General features: G+C 34.1%; 1 protein-coding gene and 1 long non-coding RNA gene across 13 annotated transcripts; one reads left to right on the forward strand and one right to left on the reverse strand.

Moving 5' to 3' along the window:
• Positions 1-453: 453 nt before the first annotated feature.
• On the forward strand, positions 454-5,862 carry LOC112289531 (uncharacterized). Of its 10 annotated transcripts, none has more exons than XM_090254816.1 (8): positions 454-974; positions 1,915-2,143; positions 2,531-3,289; positions 3,426-3,490; positions 3,658-3,789; positions 4,081-4,245; positions 4,532-4,718; positions 4,929-5,862. In XM_090254816.1, the coding sequence occupies exons 3-8, from the start codon at positions 2,740-2,742 to the stop codon at positions 5,093-5,095; spliced, it is 1,266 nt and encodes a 421-aa protein (XP_090110942.1). In that variant the 5' UTR covers positions 454-974; positions 1,915-2,143; positions 2,531-2,739; the 3' UTR covers positions 5,096-5,862. The 10 variants fall into 10 exon arrangements, with proteins under 10 accessions (XP_090110942.1, XP_090110944.1, XP_090110947.1 ...); XM_090254818.1 differs by having other exon boundaries at positions 454-935; XM_090254821.1 differs by having other exon boundaries at positions 454-916; positions 1,915-2,305.
• A 2,128-nt stretch (positions 5,863-7,990) lies between these two features.
• On the reverse strand, positions 7,991-9,368 carry LOC149988027 (uncharacterized). 3 transcript variants are annotated; one of them, XR_016505787.1, is made up of 2 exons: positions 9,203-9,368; positions 7,991-8,485 (listed from the first exon to the last, which is right to left on the reverse strand). It is a non-coding gene; the product is annotated as an uncharacterized LOC149988027 (long non-coding RNA). The 3 variants fall into 3 exon arrangements; XR_016505786.1 differs by having other exon boundaries at positions 9,199-9,368; XR_016505788.1 differs by having other exon boundaries at positions 8,908-9,368.
• Positions 9,369-19,394: the final 10,026 nt, after the last annotated feature.

Consider the following 19,394-nt stretch of genomic DNA (forward strand, 5'->3'; position numbering starts at 1 on the left):
TAAATAGAAACTTCTTACTACCCTTAAAGAAATTAAAAAAAGGAAGAAAAAGACGAAGAACGGACTCAGTGAGTAGATGAAAGTAGATACGAAGCGGCAGCTCCAACGACGAGTTAGAATGCACCACGTTTCAGCCTTCCATCTAAGGGCCGACACTACTAACCTACCAGGTTAGGGCGAAGGGGGGCACGGGCGGGGCGACGAGGAGGATGCTTTTACGTTTTAGTTTACTTTTCCATCGTTTTCTTTTTCTTTTTATTTGTCCTGTGTGAGTGTGTGTTCCTATTTGCTTCCTCCTCCATTTAATAGGCCCTGACGGGCGTGCCTCTGTTTGGCCGCGGAGAGCCGGAGAAGCGAGGCTTTAGAGCGCAGCGCAGTGAGGCGGGGCAAGGCGCGGCCGAAGTGTTATTTAGAAAGGAGACATCCGCGACGCTAGAATTTGCACAAATGCAGGAAGACGACTCCTCCTCCTGCTGCTGCCATTGCTGTTGCTGCTGGTGTGTGGGGTGGTGATATTTGAATGCGTTGTCTTCAGGCTGAGCCGTCAAGACCCACTCTCCCACCTTCAACGGAATCATGGGAGCTGTGCCGCAGCGCAGGTGTAGCCTCGCCTTCTTCTGAGGTAGTCGTGCGCTGTCGCCTGCATCGTCTGGGTGTTTAATTGTCAGGTCGGACTGGCCTTGTCCCCGTGGACAGAGTTGGAGGAGGAGGTGCGAGGAGAAAGTTGCTGGCTTGAGACCATCCGGTTCGCGTTCGTGTTACGTGTTGCGACTTGAGAGAGCCAGGGTGAGGGAGTGGTGCCGGAGTGCGTCTGCATTTTTATTTCTGCTGCCGTGTATCTACCGAGTGCGGCAAGGGTGAGAGATTGTCTGCGTGGCTTTGGATTCGAGAGCTGGTGGAGGCGCAGAATCTGGAGGTGATCGCCGCCGCAGCAAGTCGGTGATTTTTTTAGTGTTTTTTCTCTTAAAGATAAGGTGGAGAATCTTCATTTTGCTGAAGCGACCCTGGAGAAAATCGTTCGAGTCTAGGTTTTAGTAGGATACCGCGAAGTGATTTTTCGAAGATAACCTGAAATTTATGCGAAATCACGCCGTATGGTTGGTGCTCTGTAAGATGGTGAAAGAGATTTAATGGGGACTAGGGCTACAGCAGGAATAAGGTGCTGATTGAGTGTCATCACCACGAGTGTGCGGCTTCTAAGCCAGCGCTGCGTCTCCCTCAGGGAGAAAATTATATTCCGTAGACGCGATCACCTGCTGTCGATGTCTTTGAATCTAAGTCCTCAAGTAGTGTGTTTTGCGGATTCGGTGTTCAGTGTCCCCTGAGAGAGCAAGCCACGATGGTTGTACTGTACCAGCGCAATAGTTACTGCCTGAGCTTCCTGTATGAGCAGGAGATCTCTCGCCAAGCTTTGTGCATCCCCGAAGTGAAAGCTTGGTGACGGGGGAGTGCTGTTTCTAGCATACTTTCACTCTCGAAGTAAATCTAGGAACCCTGTCCGCGGTCTATAAGCACTAAGATGCTGCGCTTCGTCGCTACATCCCCCCGGAGTTAACACTGTGTGATCCACCGAAATGATATCTGATCCTGGAGTCTACAGTGACACCCGCGGCCATCCCAGCATGGCTATGTTTTCGATGTAAAAGCATACGAGCTCTGATCTATTCCAACGCCTCGTCGTTTGGATGACCTTCGAGCCAAGCATCAAAGCGACAGTGAAGCTCTTGTTTTGTGCCAATGAAGAGATTAGTGTCCTGGAGAGACTGAAGTGATGGTGTCGTAGAGGACTTTAGGAAAGCTAGTGCAGCGACTGGGTGCCACTGAGATTTGAAACTTTTTGAGACTTGCGTTTGACAGTTTTCTATGTTAGTTTCCGTAATTAATGTTAGTGGGTGTGCGTCCTCTCGTGATCAGTGCTGGAGACGATGATGACGGAGCTTTGGCTGGGAGAAACAACAATTCAAGCTCGCAGTAGGACATTGATGCGCAGCTGGCGGATTGAGACTAACCAGTTTTATGTCAGGTCACAAGGAAAAATATCCTCGTAGTGGCACTTCTCACAGTAAGGATCCTGCAGCTGACCCGTGACGTCACGATTATTATTCGCCTTCGCTGTTGCCGAAGTTCAAGTTTAGAGAATCAAGTAAGTTGACGCCAAAATATAATTACTAGCGAGTTTCAGTGGAGGGATGAAGAGATTGAGTTACTAGAGTAATCAGGATGCGATTTTACTAGAACAAACTAAGTTCTAGCTTCGCTGGCGACACTGAGCTTTACAACTCTCGGGTCGTCTTCAAGGACCAAGGCGCGTATCGTTTTGATTGCGCTTATCCCCTCGTATTTCTGTGTTATTGTTCGGTTTCTAGCGCAGCATTGATGGATCTCTCTTGCTTTTGAATGCGACTCGACCTAGTGCGGTTGAATATTTTGTACTTGGAAGCCCTTGTAATAAGCTATCATAACGGTCCGTTACCTGCTATTGAGAACCGTCAAAACAAGAGATAAGAGGCGGCAGCTTATTCCTGTGCAGATCCTCGCGACGGCCCCACCACACCGTGATCAAATGAATCGGGGTTTTTATTAGGCATGATGGTGAATCTAATATGATCAAGTTGCAAACATTCGGCTGTGTTATGCCGATGTCTACCTACAATGCGTCTGAACTTCTCATGAACGGCTTCAAATGACACTGGAAGTGCGTTGGGACTCGGCGCGTTGCAACTCTTTGAGCTCCTTTTCATGGTAGGAATGCAGGAATCAGCTGACGCTGCGAATCGCTCGGGGGGCGGAGGCATGGGTAGCCCCCAAAGAGCAGGGATGGCGAGTGGGGTCGGGCATGGGTTGCACACTGCGGCACCTGTGCGACATTCGCCACCTCCATCCTCGTCCCCATCACCTTCACCAGGGATTACTCCATCGCAAAGTGCGCAAGGGGGCGCACCAGCTGTGAGCACGCCCGTGCCTGAGGCCGGTCCATCAGGTCTTCATCCCCATCCAATCATGGCTGTAGCTCCTCCAGCAAGCTTAGGCATGAGCTTAGGCATTGTTGGCACCTCAATCACTGGACCCAGGAGTGCAAGCGGGGGCGAGCAGCCTCTCAAGAGAAAGAGGGGAAGGCCTCGTAAATTTTCAACTGGTTCTGAATTTTCTCCTGGAACACCAGGAGCTGGGTATCCTGTTTTTCCAGCGATAATGCCGGCTCCCTCTTCGCCATATACGCCGTCTCCTGATAAGCGAGGGAGAGGCCGACCTACAGGCTCTGGGAAGAGGCAACAGCTAGCTGCTCTTGGTAATTTTCTTGTAATCTATCGCACTTATTCATGTATTGGTTTATTCTTCTGTAGTGGTTCCCTTCATGTGGTTATTATATTTTTCTGGCATTCTCCTGTAGCTAACCATGCCAGTATTATTTGTTGCTGTGTCAGGGGTTGTGTTAGCGGGCACTGGGCAAGGTTTTACGCCTCACATATTGACTGTGAACACTGGGGAGGTACAGCCTCTAGACCGTACTATTCGTTGTTCGATTCTTTCTGTTTCCATGTATCGCGGCATAATGGATATGGTTGACTTAGTTGTGGTGGTCAAAGCGTTCTAATCTATTGACATTATCGTACATGAATTCGCAAGGTATTCAGAATTATATTTCTTGTGTCGCAGGATGTCGCTACTAAAATCATGCAGTTTGCACAGCACGGACCACGTGCAATGTGTGTGCTGTCAGCCAACGGTGCCATTTCCAATGTGACATTACGTCAGCAGTTATCGTCGGGAGGCACTGTGACGTATGAGGTATGCATCCAACTTATCGCTACGTTATCCCAAGTGAAGATACTTTGCCATGGACTTCTGCTGATTCTAGTTGATTTTTTGTGTCTTACCATGGAAATACGCAGATAATCCGCACTTGTACTTACAAACACACAGACATCGTGTGTGTATTCGCATTTGGCATGCTGTAGGGCTTGATAAGTGCCCTAGCAGTCAATGCTAGTCCTAGTGTGGTGGTTTTTACTTTGCCTCTGTTAGACACGCAACATAGATTTTGTAATGAGGTTGTAAGTGAACCATTTGGACATGCAGGGTCGCTATGAGATACTTTCTTTGTCTGGTTCTTATCTGCCTACGGACCTTGGAGGTGGCGCACGACAACGAACTGGGGGCCTTAGTGTTTCTTTGGCTGGCAGTGATGGGCGAGTCATTGGTGGAGGTGTTGCTGGAATGCTAACTGCGGCGTCTCCCATTCAGGTATCGGATATGTTTCTGTTTAAAATATTGAGATTAGAACGAGAAGAAATTGACCTCGGTACAGCTCCTTTTTGCTATCTTCTATCAAGAAAATTTTTGCAGTTTGATCGGGTGCAGAGATCGTGTAATTATTTTTGGAACCATCCTAGGTTACATATATTTTCCCGTACCTTTCCTTCTTTGTAATCATAATTCATGATCGCTTGGTTATGTTAATTCCTACCAAAATCATGTGATAAAATAATTTTACTAAGTTTCGACCGCATCTTCCTCTGGTGTGCCACAGGTGGTTGTCGGGAGCTTTCTTTCCGACGCTTACAAATCTCAACCGAAGTCCGATTCCCCACTTAGTTCAACTCCAGGAGGCTCATCTGGAGGAGGGTTTGTTCCTGGTTTAGGACTTGGAGGCCCACGTCCTCCACCTCTTAGACCTGAAATGAAACCAAGTCCTGGTCTCTTTTCAAATTCCAAAGGTTGGCTTCCTTCTTGTGTCTTATATACCGATCTCTGTTAATTACTGTGTACTCTGATGCTTTCCTCAATTCTTCTGCAAACTACAGGCTGAAGGACTTAAATATGATCTTCGATTTCTGTCGGACGGTGAGCCTGGTCGGATTAGTGTACACGTTGTTGTACGCCTATTACCTTTGCTCGAAGTCTGATTGAGTTGTGTGTGGATGCAGCACCCAGTCCTCAGCAGACATCACCAGCGCCTCCTTCCCCAACCGGCCAAGTATCTGCGCAGAGGCCTCAAACCATGGGCTTGTTTCAACCGATGGCAAGCTGGCAACCGCCCGCTCTTGGAGATGGTCGAAGGACTGACATCAATATCTCTTTGCCAGGTGGATGAACTTGAGGTTATACAGCGGAACGACCAGGATTCTTTTTTTTCTTTTTCGGACTGGACCCGATCATCTCTGCAAGCTTTTTGATGTTTCCAATTCTAAACAGAATTGGGTTAGTTGCAGAACCGAGGCCTCTACAGTGAACAGACATGATCTGCTTTGTTAATCCGGTTGGCCGCTGCAAGTTGTCATCTGGACCATCACTGATCAACAGTTCCCACCGTTGTCATCATTGCATAGTTGGTGGAAGCCATATTTTAGGAGCATTGCTTTTTTTGGGAGGGATTTTTTAAGATCGTCACAGCAGTCTCTTTGTGAAGACAACGATTGAGTTATTGGATAACAAAACAGGTGGGCAAAAATGTAGAGATTTAGTCCTCGTGGCAAGCTTTAGTGTATTTCGTCATCAGCTGCGAATCGTCATTTTGAATTCTTACCCACCTTTAGCAGTAGCTTTACATCTGTTCGAACATTCGATCATGGAGACAGCTTTGATCCTTATTTTTGGATTATCCGTGGCACCTATCTCGAAGATGTATCCTTGAAGCGAGCAATCCTCAGTGACCAGCAGGATTATTCGTGCTCTTTCATCAAATGTAGTTATGACTTGATCTGAGCTTCTTCGCTGAAGATTGGGTATCAGTCAATATCAGACGGCTACTTATAACCGATATAAATTTTGGACATTTCATGTTAGTTTTTCCTCCTAAATGTAAGCTAACAAAGACTAATTTTGCCCCAGATGGTAAATTAGAATCTACTACTTACTGCAGCTTGCTTTGTTTTCCGTTTATGCCCATATTGTAGTTCTCGCTTTGTTCTTGGTATCTTCCCACTGTTCTGAATCATTCAAGTCTCAGTCTTGCTTCTCTACATGAAGTTTATACTATCAGTTGTAACTGCAACTCTCGTACACAATAATTCAGAAATTATACTTTCATCAACGCCTTTTGTATTATACACTGCACGAATATTTTGTGTGTATTCATATGCAGGATATGTAAATAGTCCTCTAGTATTCTGTCCTACAGGTCAGGAGTAATTCCTGAAATAGCCTTGCACTCTTTGGTAGTCGTGCAGAAAAACTGCTTGAAACGAACGCATCTCAAGTATAGATTGGTACATGAAATGACAATCATGTCGTAAAGATATGATATCTGTGTATTCTTCATTTATATGTCTTACATGTTCTAAGTCACGGAGCACTTGGAGATATGGTAACTGATAGATTCACTTTGTTAATTATTAGTTCTGGAAGGTAACTGCCTACGCTATGCCAAGAAAATGTAGACCTCGGAGAAAAATGCTGGAAATAGGTCTTTGCATGAATTTATTGTCTTAAAGGAAAAGCCAAGAAATATTTTATCTCGTGTACAAGTCTTACTTTCACATGGTGTACCATTTGCAGCTCAATCCACATACATAAATTGTTGATTTAAATTTCAAAATCCTTTTCTACAATAAATATTTCAATATACCAGATTTTTAATTTTTATGATTTATTTTTTCATTTTTTGTTTACACCATTATTAATGGTTAGGATAATAAGTTACAATCTTCTGATAAAAACGATATATTTTTTGTGTTCTACTCAATATTTGAGTAAACGTTTGATCTATGATCAACTGACTTGCAAACTCAGTCATGTTTATGTACTTCAAGTGTTACAAATTTAGTCAAGTTTTTATGATTGCCATTGTTCTCTTTCAATCCTAATTGTATCTCTTAGCCATCTTTGTTATTGTTATTGTGTATGTTAACAGGTTCAGTGGGACTCACATATTGCAACATGAAATAAAGAAAGGAAAACAAATGCAATGGAAAAAATAAAACAAAATAAGAATAAATTGTTGAAATTTGTGCAACACCATTATTTTTGCAAGATTGGTTGGATATGTACAATAAAGACAATTTGATGACGATATGAACAGACAAACACTTTGCACTACAACATAATGAGATAAGACAATAGACCCAGATTGATTATAACAAATAATTGACTATTATCTCCTGTGGAAGACTCTATTTTCCAAGTTTGACTGAGCTTTTTAGAGACATGGCTGTAGCTATGAAGCCCAAGCGGTCCTGTCCCACAGGAACACAAGTTCCGAAGTTTTGGAAGAAGCACGTCCACTCAGGAGAACATTTACAGTTTTTATTGCTGTGGTGTGAGATTACATAAGTCTTAACACGCACGAATCCACTGATCTTCAGCGAATATTGCAGACGTCCAGGCAGGACTTTGTTGTCCATTTGGTCATTGGAAATACTTGGTCCACACTTCTCAGCTTCCGGAAGGAGTGTAGCTCTTTTCATAGCTTGAGACCCGTTGTTACTCAACTCTTGAGAAGCTGCTATTCATGTGATGGTTTGAAAGGGATTTCGACCCATTCAATCTTGATATGAATTGATGCACGGATTGTTGACCTCTGCGCTAGGAACTTACCTGAATGCGAGGAGAGGAGTCGTTGTCCTTGAGCTCCGCGTCCTTGATCCCTTGGGTAGATAATGTGTTTGGCAGCATATCCTTTCCAATCGTAATTCACGTTCCTTTCGAGTGATTGTGGGTGAGATCCTTGCGCAATTGTCATGCCGATGTTGACGACCGCCTTACTTTGATCCAGTTGTTCTTCCCCCTTCTTACTGTTCCAAAATGACAGCTTCTGTAGAAGTCTTATTGGATAGAAGAGTTCACATCTCACTTGGATGTTGTCCGTCCCTTTGCAACTGTTTAATAGCAAGTCTAACGGCCACCGTCCCTCAATTTCTAATGCTTTACAGAGGCCCGATTATATCCCTTCATTTGTAAAGAACCAGAACACAGCAACTCTTTTGCAGAACCGAAGGAAGATTTGCAAATGTAGGAATATTAACTCTGAATACACCCCAACCTCCAGTAAAACTGGGAAAAAGATTGTTCATCTTGTTAGCCTTCTTTATTCTCTCATTTTCTAAACCAAACAACAGGTCAGCAATTGTATACCGGAAAATCTTCATCAATATCAAATCAAAGACAAGAAAGTGGTGTACTATCACAGTTTCCTGCATCACTAGAAACTTCAAAGCTTGGCATTCTTGTGATCTAAGAGTAGGAGAGACAATTACGTCAAGAACTTCATTTAGTTCATACGTTCTAACCTTCTGCTTAGTAACTGTGTGAAACAATCACTTCCTATCTATCCCAGTTGGATAGATTACAGGGCTTGCTCCTACTCAAGATCAACCAACTGGAGTTCTGATGAGAAGACAGATCACAAGAACTTCCAAGAATGTGGCCGCACATGTTGTTTTACAAGCTTTTACATGCGTTTCATCAACCTTTTCACGTCCCTTGATCGTCTCTCTTTCGCAAAGGCTCCTGAAACCCTGAACCACACATTAAGCTCCAATCGAATCTGCAAATACAACGGAGAACATCCCAATACTCATATACATGGTCCACACGGACAACTCATTCCAATGAACACAAAAGGGTATATATGTTTCCAAGAGTCGCGAAAGAGGAGAAACCATTCAGCTGACATAAACGGCACCTTGCACTGAAGAACAGGCAAGCGGCGAAGGCCCAAGCATGAACTGAGTGAGTGTACACAAGCAGATTCTGTACAGAGACCATTATGAGGGCAGAAAACGGAAATGCGAAAAAATTGGAGCTCGGATGGAGATTCGGGGCAAAAGAGAAAGATGCATCTCCTGATGGACAGAGACATGGCCCGATTTCAGGGAACTTGATGATAAAGGATATGTGAGGGCGACGCACCAGAGGCGTGGCGTTTAAAAGTAGAGAATTCAAAAGCAGGAATGACAAGTAACAAACCTGCTGGGGAAAGCGAAAGAAAATTCACAAGGAAGAATAAAGCTCCGTGTGAGAATAAAAAACAACAGAGGACATCACCACAGCTGAAAAGAGTCCTCAGTACGAAAACACAAGGCTCAATGACATGCAACCACGATCGACTGAAGACAGAGTATGGAGTGAAACAGGGAAGATCACAAGAATCAAGAATCGGAAGAGTAAGTGCGCCATATCAGAGGTCAACTCGCGACATGAAATCATTATACAAATACAAAAAATGTAGACCAAATTCTCAAGTGCTGAATTCCTCACGTGCCTCCTCTGCACCAAAGCCTCCGAGCAAGAAGACGCAAACTAGCACGTAACCACACAATCTGCTCAAATGCGCACCATCGAAACAGGCTGAAGAATTTTCGACTTCCTCGAAATCGACGTGCAGCGAAATCGTTTCTGTGGATTCGGTCCGAGGCTCGCATTGACGAAGTGCTGTTGCAGAGACCATGAACTGAAACCAACGGCCTCGATTTCGTTCTTACGCAACGGCCCAGATTCCGTATACAAATAACGGCCCAGATTTCGGATTGGGACATCGGCTCAGATTTCTGCTTTGAGCAACGGCCCAGAATTGGTTCGTAGTCCCGAGTTAACTTTGAAGGATTGTTGTAACGATAATACAACCACATGTAGTTGATGTTGCTTGAATAAATCATGTGGGGCTTAAATCTTAGAAAAGTAGTAGAGTCTGATGAAAACTATTCACTTGTACGATGATTTTGCAACAACGATGAATGGTTCAATGTGGAAATATGGTGAAGGGAATTAACAGTGCTGTGAAGTGATATTTTGTGACATGTCTTGACTTGCACTTTGTGCTTACAATTTTAAGTTTAGTAGTAGGATATTGCACGTGAAAGTTTGGAACTTCATGATAATGATCAAACTTAGTAGGAAACAAATAAGAACGTAATTTTTCTCATTGTATAAACTATTCATTTTTCAATATTAATATGTAAATTTAACATTTGAAGAACCTCTTTTGATGTGTATATGTGTTTATATATATATAGACATATATTTAACCTTAAATGTACTAATTAACTTAAAATATTTTTTAAAAAATATATGTGATTTTATATTATATTTATGTAAAAATATAATTACAAAGTACCATTTATAATTAAGTTGGTCTCAAATATAGTTTGCAAAAAATATCCATAAATAAATAAATAATTGAATGTATTTATAAGTATTTTTAGAAATTTTAATTTATATATATACATTAAAATATAGAGAATTAAATGCATAAAAAGCTTATGCTTTCTTTGAAAGATGTGGAATCAAATTATCATTGACTATTGCTTATAATCTAGAAGAAAATGCAAAAATTAAATATAGTTACTACTTGTTATAAAAGCAGTAATTAAAGCTTATAATAGGAGGGTGAGAGAATAGTCTCAACTTTTTCCATTTACATTATGGATTAATCAAACAATTTATAGTTTAGTAACAAGATATATGCCTATTGAACTTATGACTTGTCAAAAATCTATTATGCCAATTGAAGAGAAAGTATCAATTTGGAGTTTGTTACCATGAGAAGATAGATTGACAAGAGAAGAAGTTTTAGCTATTAAGATTTGACAATTTGAGCAAAGATTGAAAGGTATACAAATAATATTTTAAAGGTTAAAAAAAAAAGATTACTAAATAAGACTTGATTTAATAAAAAAATATTGATTGAAACCTAAGACAATAAAAAAAAGATGTATGGATTTTGATTTGTAATAGTAGCTTGAATAATCAACATAATATTTTTTAAAAAAATTATGAATGTTAGTTTCGACCATATATAGTAAAAATTGTTCATGATAATGCAACTTATGCACTCTAAGAGCTGGATAGAAAAAGGTTGAAAATACCAATTGCTAGGAAGCAAGTAAAGATATTCAAACAAAGAGGTAAAAATTAATATAGAAGATCTTGTTAAAGACATAAATCTTTGAAGATAAGAAGATGATTTTGACTTAGATAATAAAAATGATGAAGAAGATTTAGATGAAGAGAAAAAAAACATGGTATGAATCAAATAAGATTTAGATTATTTGGCACATACTATAGGATGCTCAAGTTTAAAGAAGGTAGATGTCATATTATAATGCAATTATATGGTGAAAGATAAAAATATAGGTTCTAACATAAAAGAGTTTAATTAAAAAATATATTAAAAAATATAAATAAAAGATAGAAAGGTATTAAAAACTATTAGTCTTAATATTGTTTTTTTTTGTAATGATTTGTAACCATCAACTCTAAGTAGGTGCCAATTGCTTTGGTTTACTTTTGATTTCAAATCTTCAATTGTAAGCAGGTATGAGTTGATTGATTTACTTGAGATTTTTGCTTTTGTATTATTAAAGATAAAAATCTAATGTATATTTTTGGTTTTTATCTTTGATACCTTTTTTTAATTACAAGTATTATTGCTGGAGGTTTTCTAGTATTTCATTATTTTTTATTTCATTAATTTATGTTGATAGGCACATTTGTGGAATAAGGTTAAATTAATAGTTAGAAAAATCCTTTTATTTATTGGCTTATTGGCTTTGTAGCGATATGGAGGTGATTACTAATAAATTGCAAAGATTGATAGTGGTTGCATGTGCAAATTGCCCTTAATCTTTTAGATAATTTCATATAATAAAGAAGTCTTTTTTATGGTACATATCAAGAGTCAATATTATTTATTTTATTTACTAAATTACTTAGATAGTTTTGACATCCAAAACTTTGAGCCATTGGTACAAATTGACAAGGCTTTTTAACATGTTTTAGTATTAGATATTATTAAGTAGCTTTTCATCTTACTTATAGATACATTTTATAAAATAAAAGATAATCTTTGCACCATGGTAAGAAATTGATTCTCAAGACAAGCTGAGGATATTTTCTTATCAAATTAAAACATCAGATTTTAAATAAGGATGAAGAAAAAATACCAAAGGTCTCTTAATTTTAATAAGTAATATGCCTTTGAAATATTATTATAACATTTAGAGCATGATATACTCCAAACCTATAAAAGATGGAGTGAAGAAAATTGACTTAAATTATAAGAGATAGAATATTATTAAGAGGCAAGAATAAAATTCATCTTAATTCTTAAAGAATGTACTATTGTTAATTTAATTCCTACAATAAAGAAGAAAGGTGTACTAAAAAAAATAAAATTGAAACAACTTTCAAAGACATAAAAAGAAAAATAATAGTAATAGCTTCAAATAATATCCCACATATCTTATTACAAATAGATAAAGTTATAAAAATCACTTTATTTTTAAGGGAAGAGCGACCATTATTTCAGCCATTTCAAATGTTTATTAAATATTTGAAGAACAAGTATGGAGGTTTTAGACATGATCAAATGAAATGCATTTAAGACCTTTAATATAATAAAGAAGGCACTTCACATACTATGTATAATTTTTTAGCTTGATTTGTAGTCAAATCAGGAGATATATTTGCTAAGAATCAACTTATTAAGATTTTAAAAATTTTTTTTATCTTTTTTTTTAAAATTTTTATTTTAAATCTATGATTGATAAGAAACTTCTGGATTTAACAACACCAAGAATTATCTTCAATTATGATATTAAGATAATACTGACACAAGTATTTACTAAAATTGAAAAATGTGATAAGGTCCTTTATTAGCATGATATTACTAAAATGGTTGTTTAAATAAAAGATATATCTAGAGTTATGAAGGTTACAATTACCACATATAGTTTGGAAAAAATTAAACTTAAAAAGAAAATGCATTGTTGGAGGTCTAATAAATTTAGCCACACTATAAATAATTCTAATTATTTAAAAAATATATCTAATACATAAAAAAACCTAAGAAAAAAAAAAACTAAAGTATGAAATAATGCTAAAAAAATAATTAAAGTATATTCATTATAGCAAGCTTAATTATAGTGAAAATAATTGCTTCATTTTATATCCAAACAAGTAGTCTACTTTAGATAAAAAAAAGAACCTTGGAAGCTAAAATTACCAAATTAGAAGAAAAATTCAATTATATGGTTTTTTTATTAGGCAAAGTATTTAGATCTTATATGAATTTTAAGACTAAAATAAGCTCTTTGATTTAAGATAGCTACATATTTGGTATATTAGGATAAATAATAGTTGTAATTGCTAGGCATGGCTAAGTAACAATAAAAAACCTTGGATGGCAATCAAAGCAATATTAAAGATCTTAATATTTATTTTTGATTATCATTATCATTATCATTTGGCCTTGCAAATATTAGTTTTATAGCAAAGCCTTCTATTTCAACTTTAATATAAGATAGAAACATTGATATTAAAGACACTATATATATTTTGGCTTATAAAGTATTAAATATGCATATTTTTTTTAGTATTAATATTCTAGCTCAAGTATTCAAATCAGCTAATTAATAAAATATTGGAAGGCAAGGTGATTCAAGCAATCACAAAGCCTTAAAAAAAAAGATTTTACTAAGTTGTAAACAAAGCTCGCAATTTAAGTCCTTGCCATATTGATGAAGTTCATTTAAAGGAAATAAATATAAATCCTTTATTTGAAATGCTATTCATTACATAGATAGAATATGTATTAAATATTGTTATTAGACTTGTTGTCATAGATATATATATTTATTCTAATAATTACCTATATGATTAAGTAAAAGTAAATTTATTTCATAATATTTTCTAAAAAAGCTTTTTAGAAGCTCCATAGATGCTGCTTTGATTTTATATGTATTTATAGTTGATTGATAGGTTAGATACTTAATCAATAAGTTAACCACGTATAAATAACTTATAGGATAAGCTTATTATGTCATGCTTATATAAAAAACTTGTCTCGTAAGTTAAGATACATGTCTTGTAAATTCAATATGTTTTAGAGGTCCTATAAGACATTGTCACATAGCTCCTAGTTAAGAGTATATATAAAAGTAAGAGTGAAGCCTTTTTCACTCTTATCAATTTCTTTCTAGTCTTTAGTTTTATTTTTAGACTCTTTAGTCTTCTTATCTTTAGTAAATCTTATTCCAATTTAATATTATATCATCTTTGAATGAATTTTTAGTCTTTTTGAATGACATAAGAGTATATTTATGTTTTAATTCTTTAAGATTTATGTCCTTGACAATTTAACAAGAGTGCTAACTTATTATTTTTATCTTTTATTAGAAATAAGTGGATTATTCTACTTCTATTGTTGTCTTTTGAAGGTTGCGGATTATTCATCTTTAAACAAACTATTTTTTTATTCTAACATTGATTTTTTTCCTTAAAAAGAGTGGATTATCTTTTTTTGTAGAAATTTTTATTTGATATCAGAGATTGTGGATTACCTTCTTTTAATTTGACTTGTGGATTTATTAAGTGGTTCAGAATGGAAGAAAAAATCATGAATACTATATTTGATAGAATTAAAAATAGATTTTTAACTATTATAAATCTTCACAAACTTATTAACACTCTTAGAATAAAAATTTTATGCATTACTAGTGACAACTATGGAAACATTAATCTTATGCATATAGAAGTAGTTCAAAATCTACGACAAGAAGTTGTACGATTGAAAGAAGCAAGTAGATTGACATTAAAACCAAATCCAAGAAGTTTTACTTCTACAAGTATGATGGAAATGTAGATTAGTATGCTAGATAAGTTTGATAGAATGAGATCAAAATTTTGAAGATTTTTGCAACAAGTCAAATTCTATTTAAGGTTGCATCTTTTCAAATACCTTGATGGATTTACTCAAGTTGGATTCATAAACACACTTCTATTTGGAAGTAATTTCTCTTAATTTATACTATTAATAAAAAAAGATTTATAATTCTTCTATTATTTTAATTCATTTCTATAAATATTTATAGCTATATTTAAAAAAAGTAATAAAAAAATAGCAAAGATTAAGCTCTTATCTTTACAACAAAGATTAATATCAGCTACCATATATGTTATTGAATTCCAAAACCTTGCTTGTGATGTAAATTAAAAAGACAAAGCCCTTATTAATCAATTTTAATATAATTGAAGGATAACATCAAAGATTTGTTATTGACAATATCAAAAGCAAAAATTTGAATCAATTTATTGCTTAAGCCATTGCATGAAATAATTGATTATTTGAAAGATGTCAAGAATAAAGACTTGATTGAAGAAAAATAAGCCAAGTAATGACAATAGCTTTTAAGTTTTCAAAAACTTATTTATCAAGGCCAAAAGCAATGAAAATTGATATGGTATATTTTAAACCTTCATTGAGTAAAAAATCATCAAGAAGGTTTATGCTTATATTGTAGAGAAACTAAGTATATTAGTCAATATTTTCCAAAGAAGTAATGAAATCACAAAATGAAGAGCACAATTGCTAAAAAAGACAATGTATTAGAAAATAAATTTCTCCAACTACAATAGGGATTGTGTAGTTGGAATCATATGCAATATCTAATAAAGGTTCTATTTTCTCAATAGATCTGTTATCTTATTTTAATATAGATATATATATTTAAGATCTAAAAATCACAAAAATTTACATTATTAGATTCAAGAGCCTCAACCTGTTTTATAAACAAAGACTTTGTGAAGAAATAAGAAATATTTTTAATCAAAAAAACTAAACTTGTACATATATAAGTCATAGATAGTCACTTGTTGTTATTTAAAGACATTATTTATGAGACTGTTCTTTCAAATGTAGCAATTAAAGATCATAATAGTATAATAATATTTCATGTGATAAGATCTCTATTTAATTTAATTATTTTAGGATTATCTTAATTAAAAAAATAATCCTCAAATAGATTAGATTTTTTATAATTTTATGTTTTTTTTTGTAATTTAATCTAAAATTTTGATAGTGAAATAGAAATAAATAAGCTAAGTACATCCAAATTCTTATTAATTGATGTAAGAGCTTTCATGCATGCTGCAAAAGAAAAGCCATATTTTACTATATATGCCACACTCATTACTAATGAAAACATGTCTAGTGATATTTATTATCTATATTAAGATTTTTTAGATATTTTTGAAAAAAAAAAATACAGATATTTTTCCAAAGCATTGGTCCTATGACTGTATAATTAATTTATAAAAAAGAGCTCAACTACTATTTGGATTAATCTAGAGCTTATTGTAAAATGAATTAGCTGTACTAAAAGAATAAATAGCTAAAAACTTCATATGCTATTTGATATGTTGAGTAAAAGCTCCTATCTTATTTGTGAAAAAAAAAGATGGATCTTTGCAAATATACATATACTATCAAGGACTTAATAAGATAACTATTATGAATGATGTCTTTTATAAATTTTTCAATGATTTTATTGTCTATTATTTTAAAAAATATTCTAATCTACTCTAAGAATATAAAAAAATATTAATTTCATATTTTTCATGTGTTACAAAAATTTAAAGATATAAGATTATATGCAAAGATGGAAAAGTGTATATTCTACACTACTCAAGTTGATTTTTTAAGATACATCATTTCCAACAAAGGATTAATAATGGATCCTAAGAAGGTCCAAATTATCATGGATTGAAAGGTATCAAAAATAGTCAAAGATATTTAATATTTTTTTAAAATTTACCAATTATTATTAAATCTTTATGAAAAACTTTTTTCAAATTGTGGCTCTCCTTATATGTCTGACATATAAAGACAAACTTAAGTAGAGCAAAGAAGTACAAACATCTTTTAAAGCCTTAAAGACATCATTTATTTTTACACCAATTTTGTATTGCATTGATTTTTTTTAAGGTGTTGTTTATGGAGATAGATGCATCGGACTTTGCTATAGGTGATGTTTTATCACAAATGAGAATAGATGATAAGCTCTACCTAGTTATTTTTTATTCTAAGAAATTTTTGGCAATTAAAATTAACTATAAGATCTACAAAAAAGAGTTTTTTATAATTATAGATTCATTATAAGAATGGCATCATTATGTAAAAGGCACTTCTAGTCCAATTATTATGTATACAAATCAAAAGAATCTCAAATATTTTATGTTGATATGTGTTTTGAATTGTAGCCAAGCTTATTAGAGTATATATTTATCAAGATTTAATTTCAAGATTACTTATAGATCCAATAAAATAACAAGGCTTATTAAATGCCCATTTTGACGTTCTTATTTTGTACCAAAAGAAGGAGATACAACTTTTCATTAACAAAAAATAATTTTTTTAAAGCCAAAGCATTTTCATCTTCGAGCAATGAAATCAACATTGACTATTGATTCAACCTTTGTTAAATAAATTCAATCAAATATATCCTATGATCATTTTATTTAAGGTATTAAGAATCATTTTTTTAAGCCTCATGATACTTCCAAATTTGAATTTAAAATAATTTATTTTATTTAGAAGGAAAATTATATATCCCAAAAGACAAAACATAATTATGTATTCTTTAAGCTTGTCATGGCTTTCTAGCAATTAGATGTTTTGGATACAATAAGATTTTAGAGCTAATATTAAGAGATTTTTAGTGGCCTCAAATGTAAAAGGTAATTAAAGGCTTTGTATAATCATGTGATATTTTTTTAAGAACAAAAATTCCTCATCATCAACTTTATAGACTTCTTCAACAATTACATATTCTAGATCAACCATGGTCTTCTATTTTTATGGATTTTATTATAGATTTTTCAATCTCAAGTTTGTATAATTTTATATTTATAATAGTAGATTTTTTTATATCAAAATGATATATTTTATACCATGTACAAAATCTATTACAAGTAAACAAACATCTAATTTTTTCCTTGATAACATCTATTGCTATCATGGATTACTCAAGAATATTATATTAGATGAGGGAACTCAATTTTCATCAATATTTTTGAAAATCCTTTTTAAAATTCTAAAGATAGATATAAAGCTCTCTTTGGCTTTTCATCCTCAAATTGATAGGCAAATATAACAAATGAATTAAATTTAAGAGTAATATTTGAGGAATACTATTAATTATCATCAAGATGATTGAACAACTCTTTTGCCATTGGCAGAGTTTAGGTACAATACTTTAGTATACTTTTCTATTAAACAAACATCTTTTTTTTCCAATTATGGTTATTATCTATGGTTTGATATTGTTATTTTTCAAAAATTGATAATCTTACAATAGAAGTTTAGCAAATTGTTTGTTAGAGTTACATACAACAATAAAGGCATAATTAAAGGAAGCTCAAAAATAAAAAAAGATCAATGTAGATGCCTATTACAAGGAATAGTCATAATTCAATATAAGTAATAAGATATGGCTACTTTGTCACAATATTAAGACTAGTTGTCTTTGTGGCAAGTTGGACTATTATAGGCTTGTACCTTTTTCTATTAGTGAACAAGTCAATTTTGTTACTTATTGATTGTATTTACCACAATCTATGAAGATCCATCCCATATTTCATGTGTCTCTTTTTGAGCCATATAAGACAATGAATATCTCAAAAAAAAGACAAATGCCACTTCTTCTTATTGAAATAGATAATAATCAAGAATTTGAGATGGAAGAAGTTTTAAATTGAAGGCAATGCCAAAATAGGTTAAAATATCTTATTTATTGATATGGATATGATATTAGTAAATATATATGGAAGGAAGCAAAGAATCTTACAAATGCAATAAAGAAGATTGAGTTCTTTTATCAATGATATCCATCAAAATCAAGATGATGAATAGAAAATCTTTACTATAAAAGAAATAAGATTTAGAAAAGATAGCATTCTACCTTCTACTCTTATTTGTAATTTTTATGTATTTATTATACTATAGAGATAGAGAACCAATAACTTACATATTTAGTTCAAGAGCTATTATTTTCTTACTTAACAAATGAAACATTGTAATTGTCACAACCTTCAAGAGAATATAATCAAGATGAAGATTTTCAAGAACAACATGTATTTCCTCAAATAGGTGGTGAGATATAATGTATTTGATATGACGACCTTAGAAGAGACTCCCAATGTTTGGTGATTTTATTAGAGGTAGGAATGACTCTTGATGGTGTTTTAAATATTTTATTTGAAAAAAGTTATATAGGTGTCAACAACAATGAAATAACAAGGTGGTCTTCTCATCCTAATATAAGATACTATTAATGGTTGAGAAGAATTATTAATCATCTTTACAGAGAATAAAGATTAGAATATATAGCAAACATATTTGCCACATCTTGAAATTCCTCAATATATGATAATTGTTTCTTATAAAACTTGTCTTTAGAAGAAGGAGTAATATCACAGACATATATATTTATCCTAATAATTATCTATAATATTAATTAAAAGTATATGAATATAAATTTATTTCATACTATTTTCTAAAGAAGTTTTTTGAAGCTTCATAGATATTACTTTGACTTTACAAGTGTTTGTAGTTGATTGATAGATTAGAAACTTTATCAATAAATTAATTACATGTTAGTAGCTTATAAAATAAGCTA

The sequence above is a fragment of the Physcomitrium patens genome, chromosome 12 (genome assembly GCF_059467195.1).
Source record: "Physcomitrium patens ecotype Gransden chromosome 12, ASM5946719v1, whole genome shotgun sequence".
Taxonomy (NCBI): Eukaryota; Viridiplantae; Streptophyta; class Bryopsida; order Funariales; family Funariaceae; genus Physcomitrium; species Physcomitrium patens.

Excerpts from the sequence above, each read along its gene's own strand:
- LOC112289531 (XM_090254820.1), top strand. The coding sequence starts at position 2,740 with ATGGTAGGAATGCAGGAATCAGCTGACGCTGCGAATCGCTCGGGGGGC. Across the intron at positions 3,790-4,080 it reads GAGGCACTGTGACGTATGAG|GGTCGCTATGAGATACTTTC; the intron begins GTATGCATCCAA and ends TTGGACATGCAG. Across the intron at positions 4,719-4,928 it reads TCTCTTTTCAAATTCCAAAG|CACCCAGTCCTCAGCAGACA; the intron begins GTTGGCTTCCTT and ends GTGTGGATGCAG.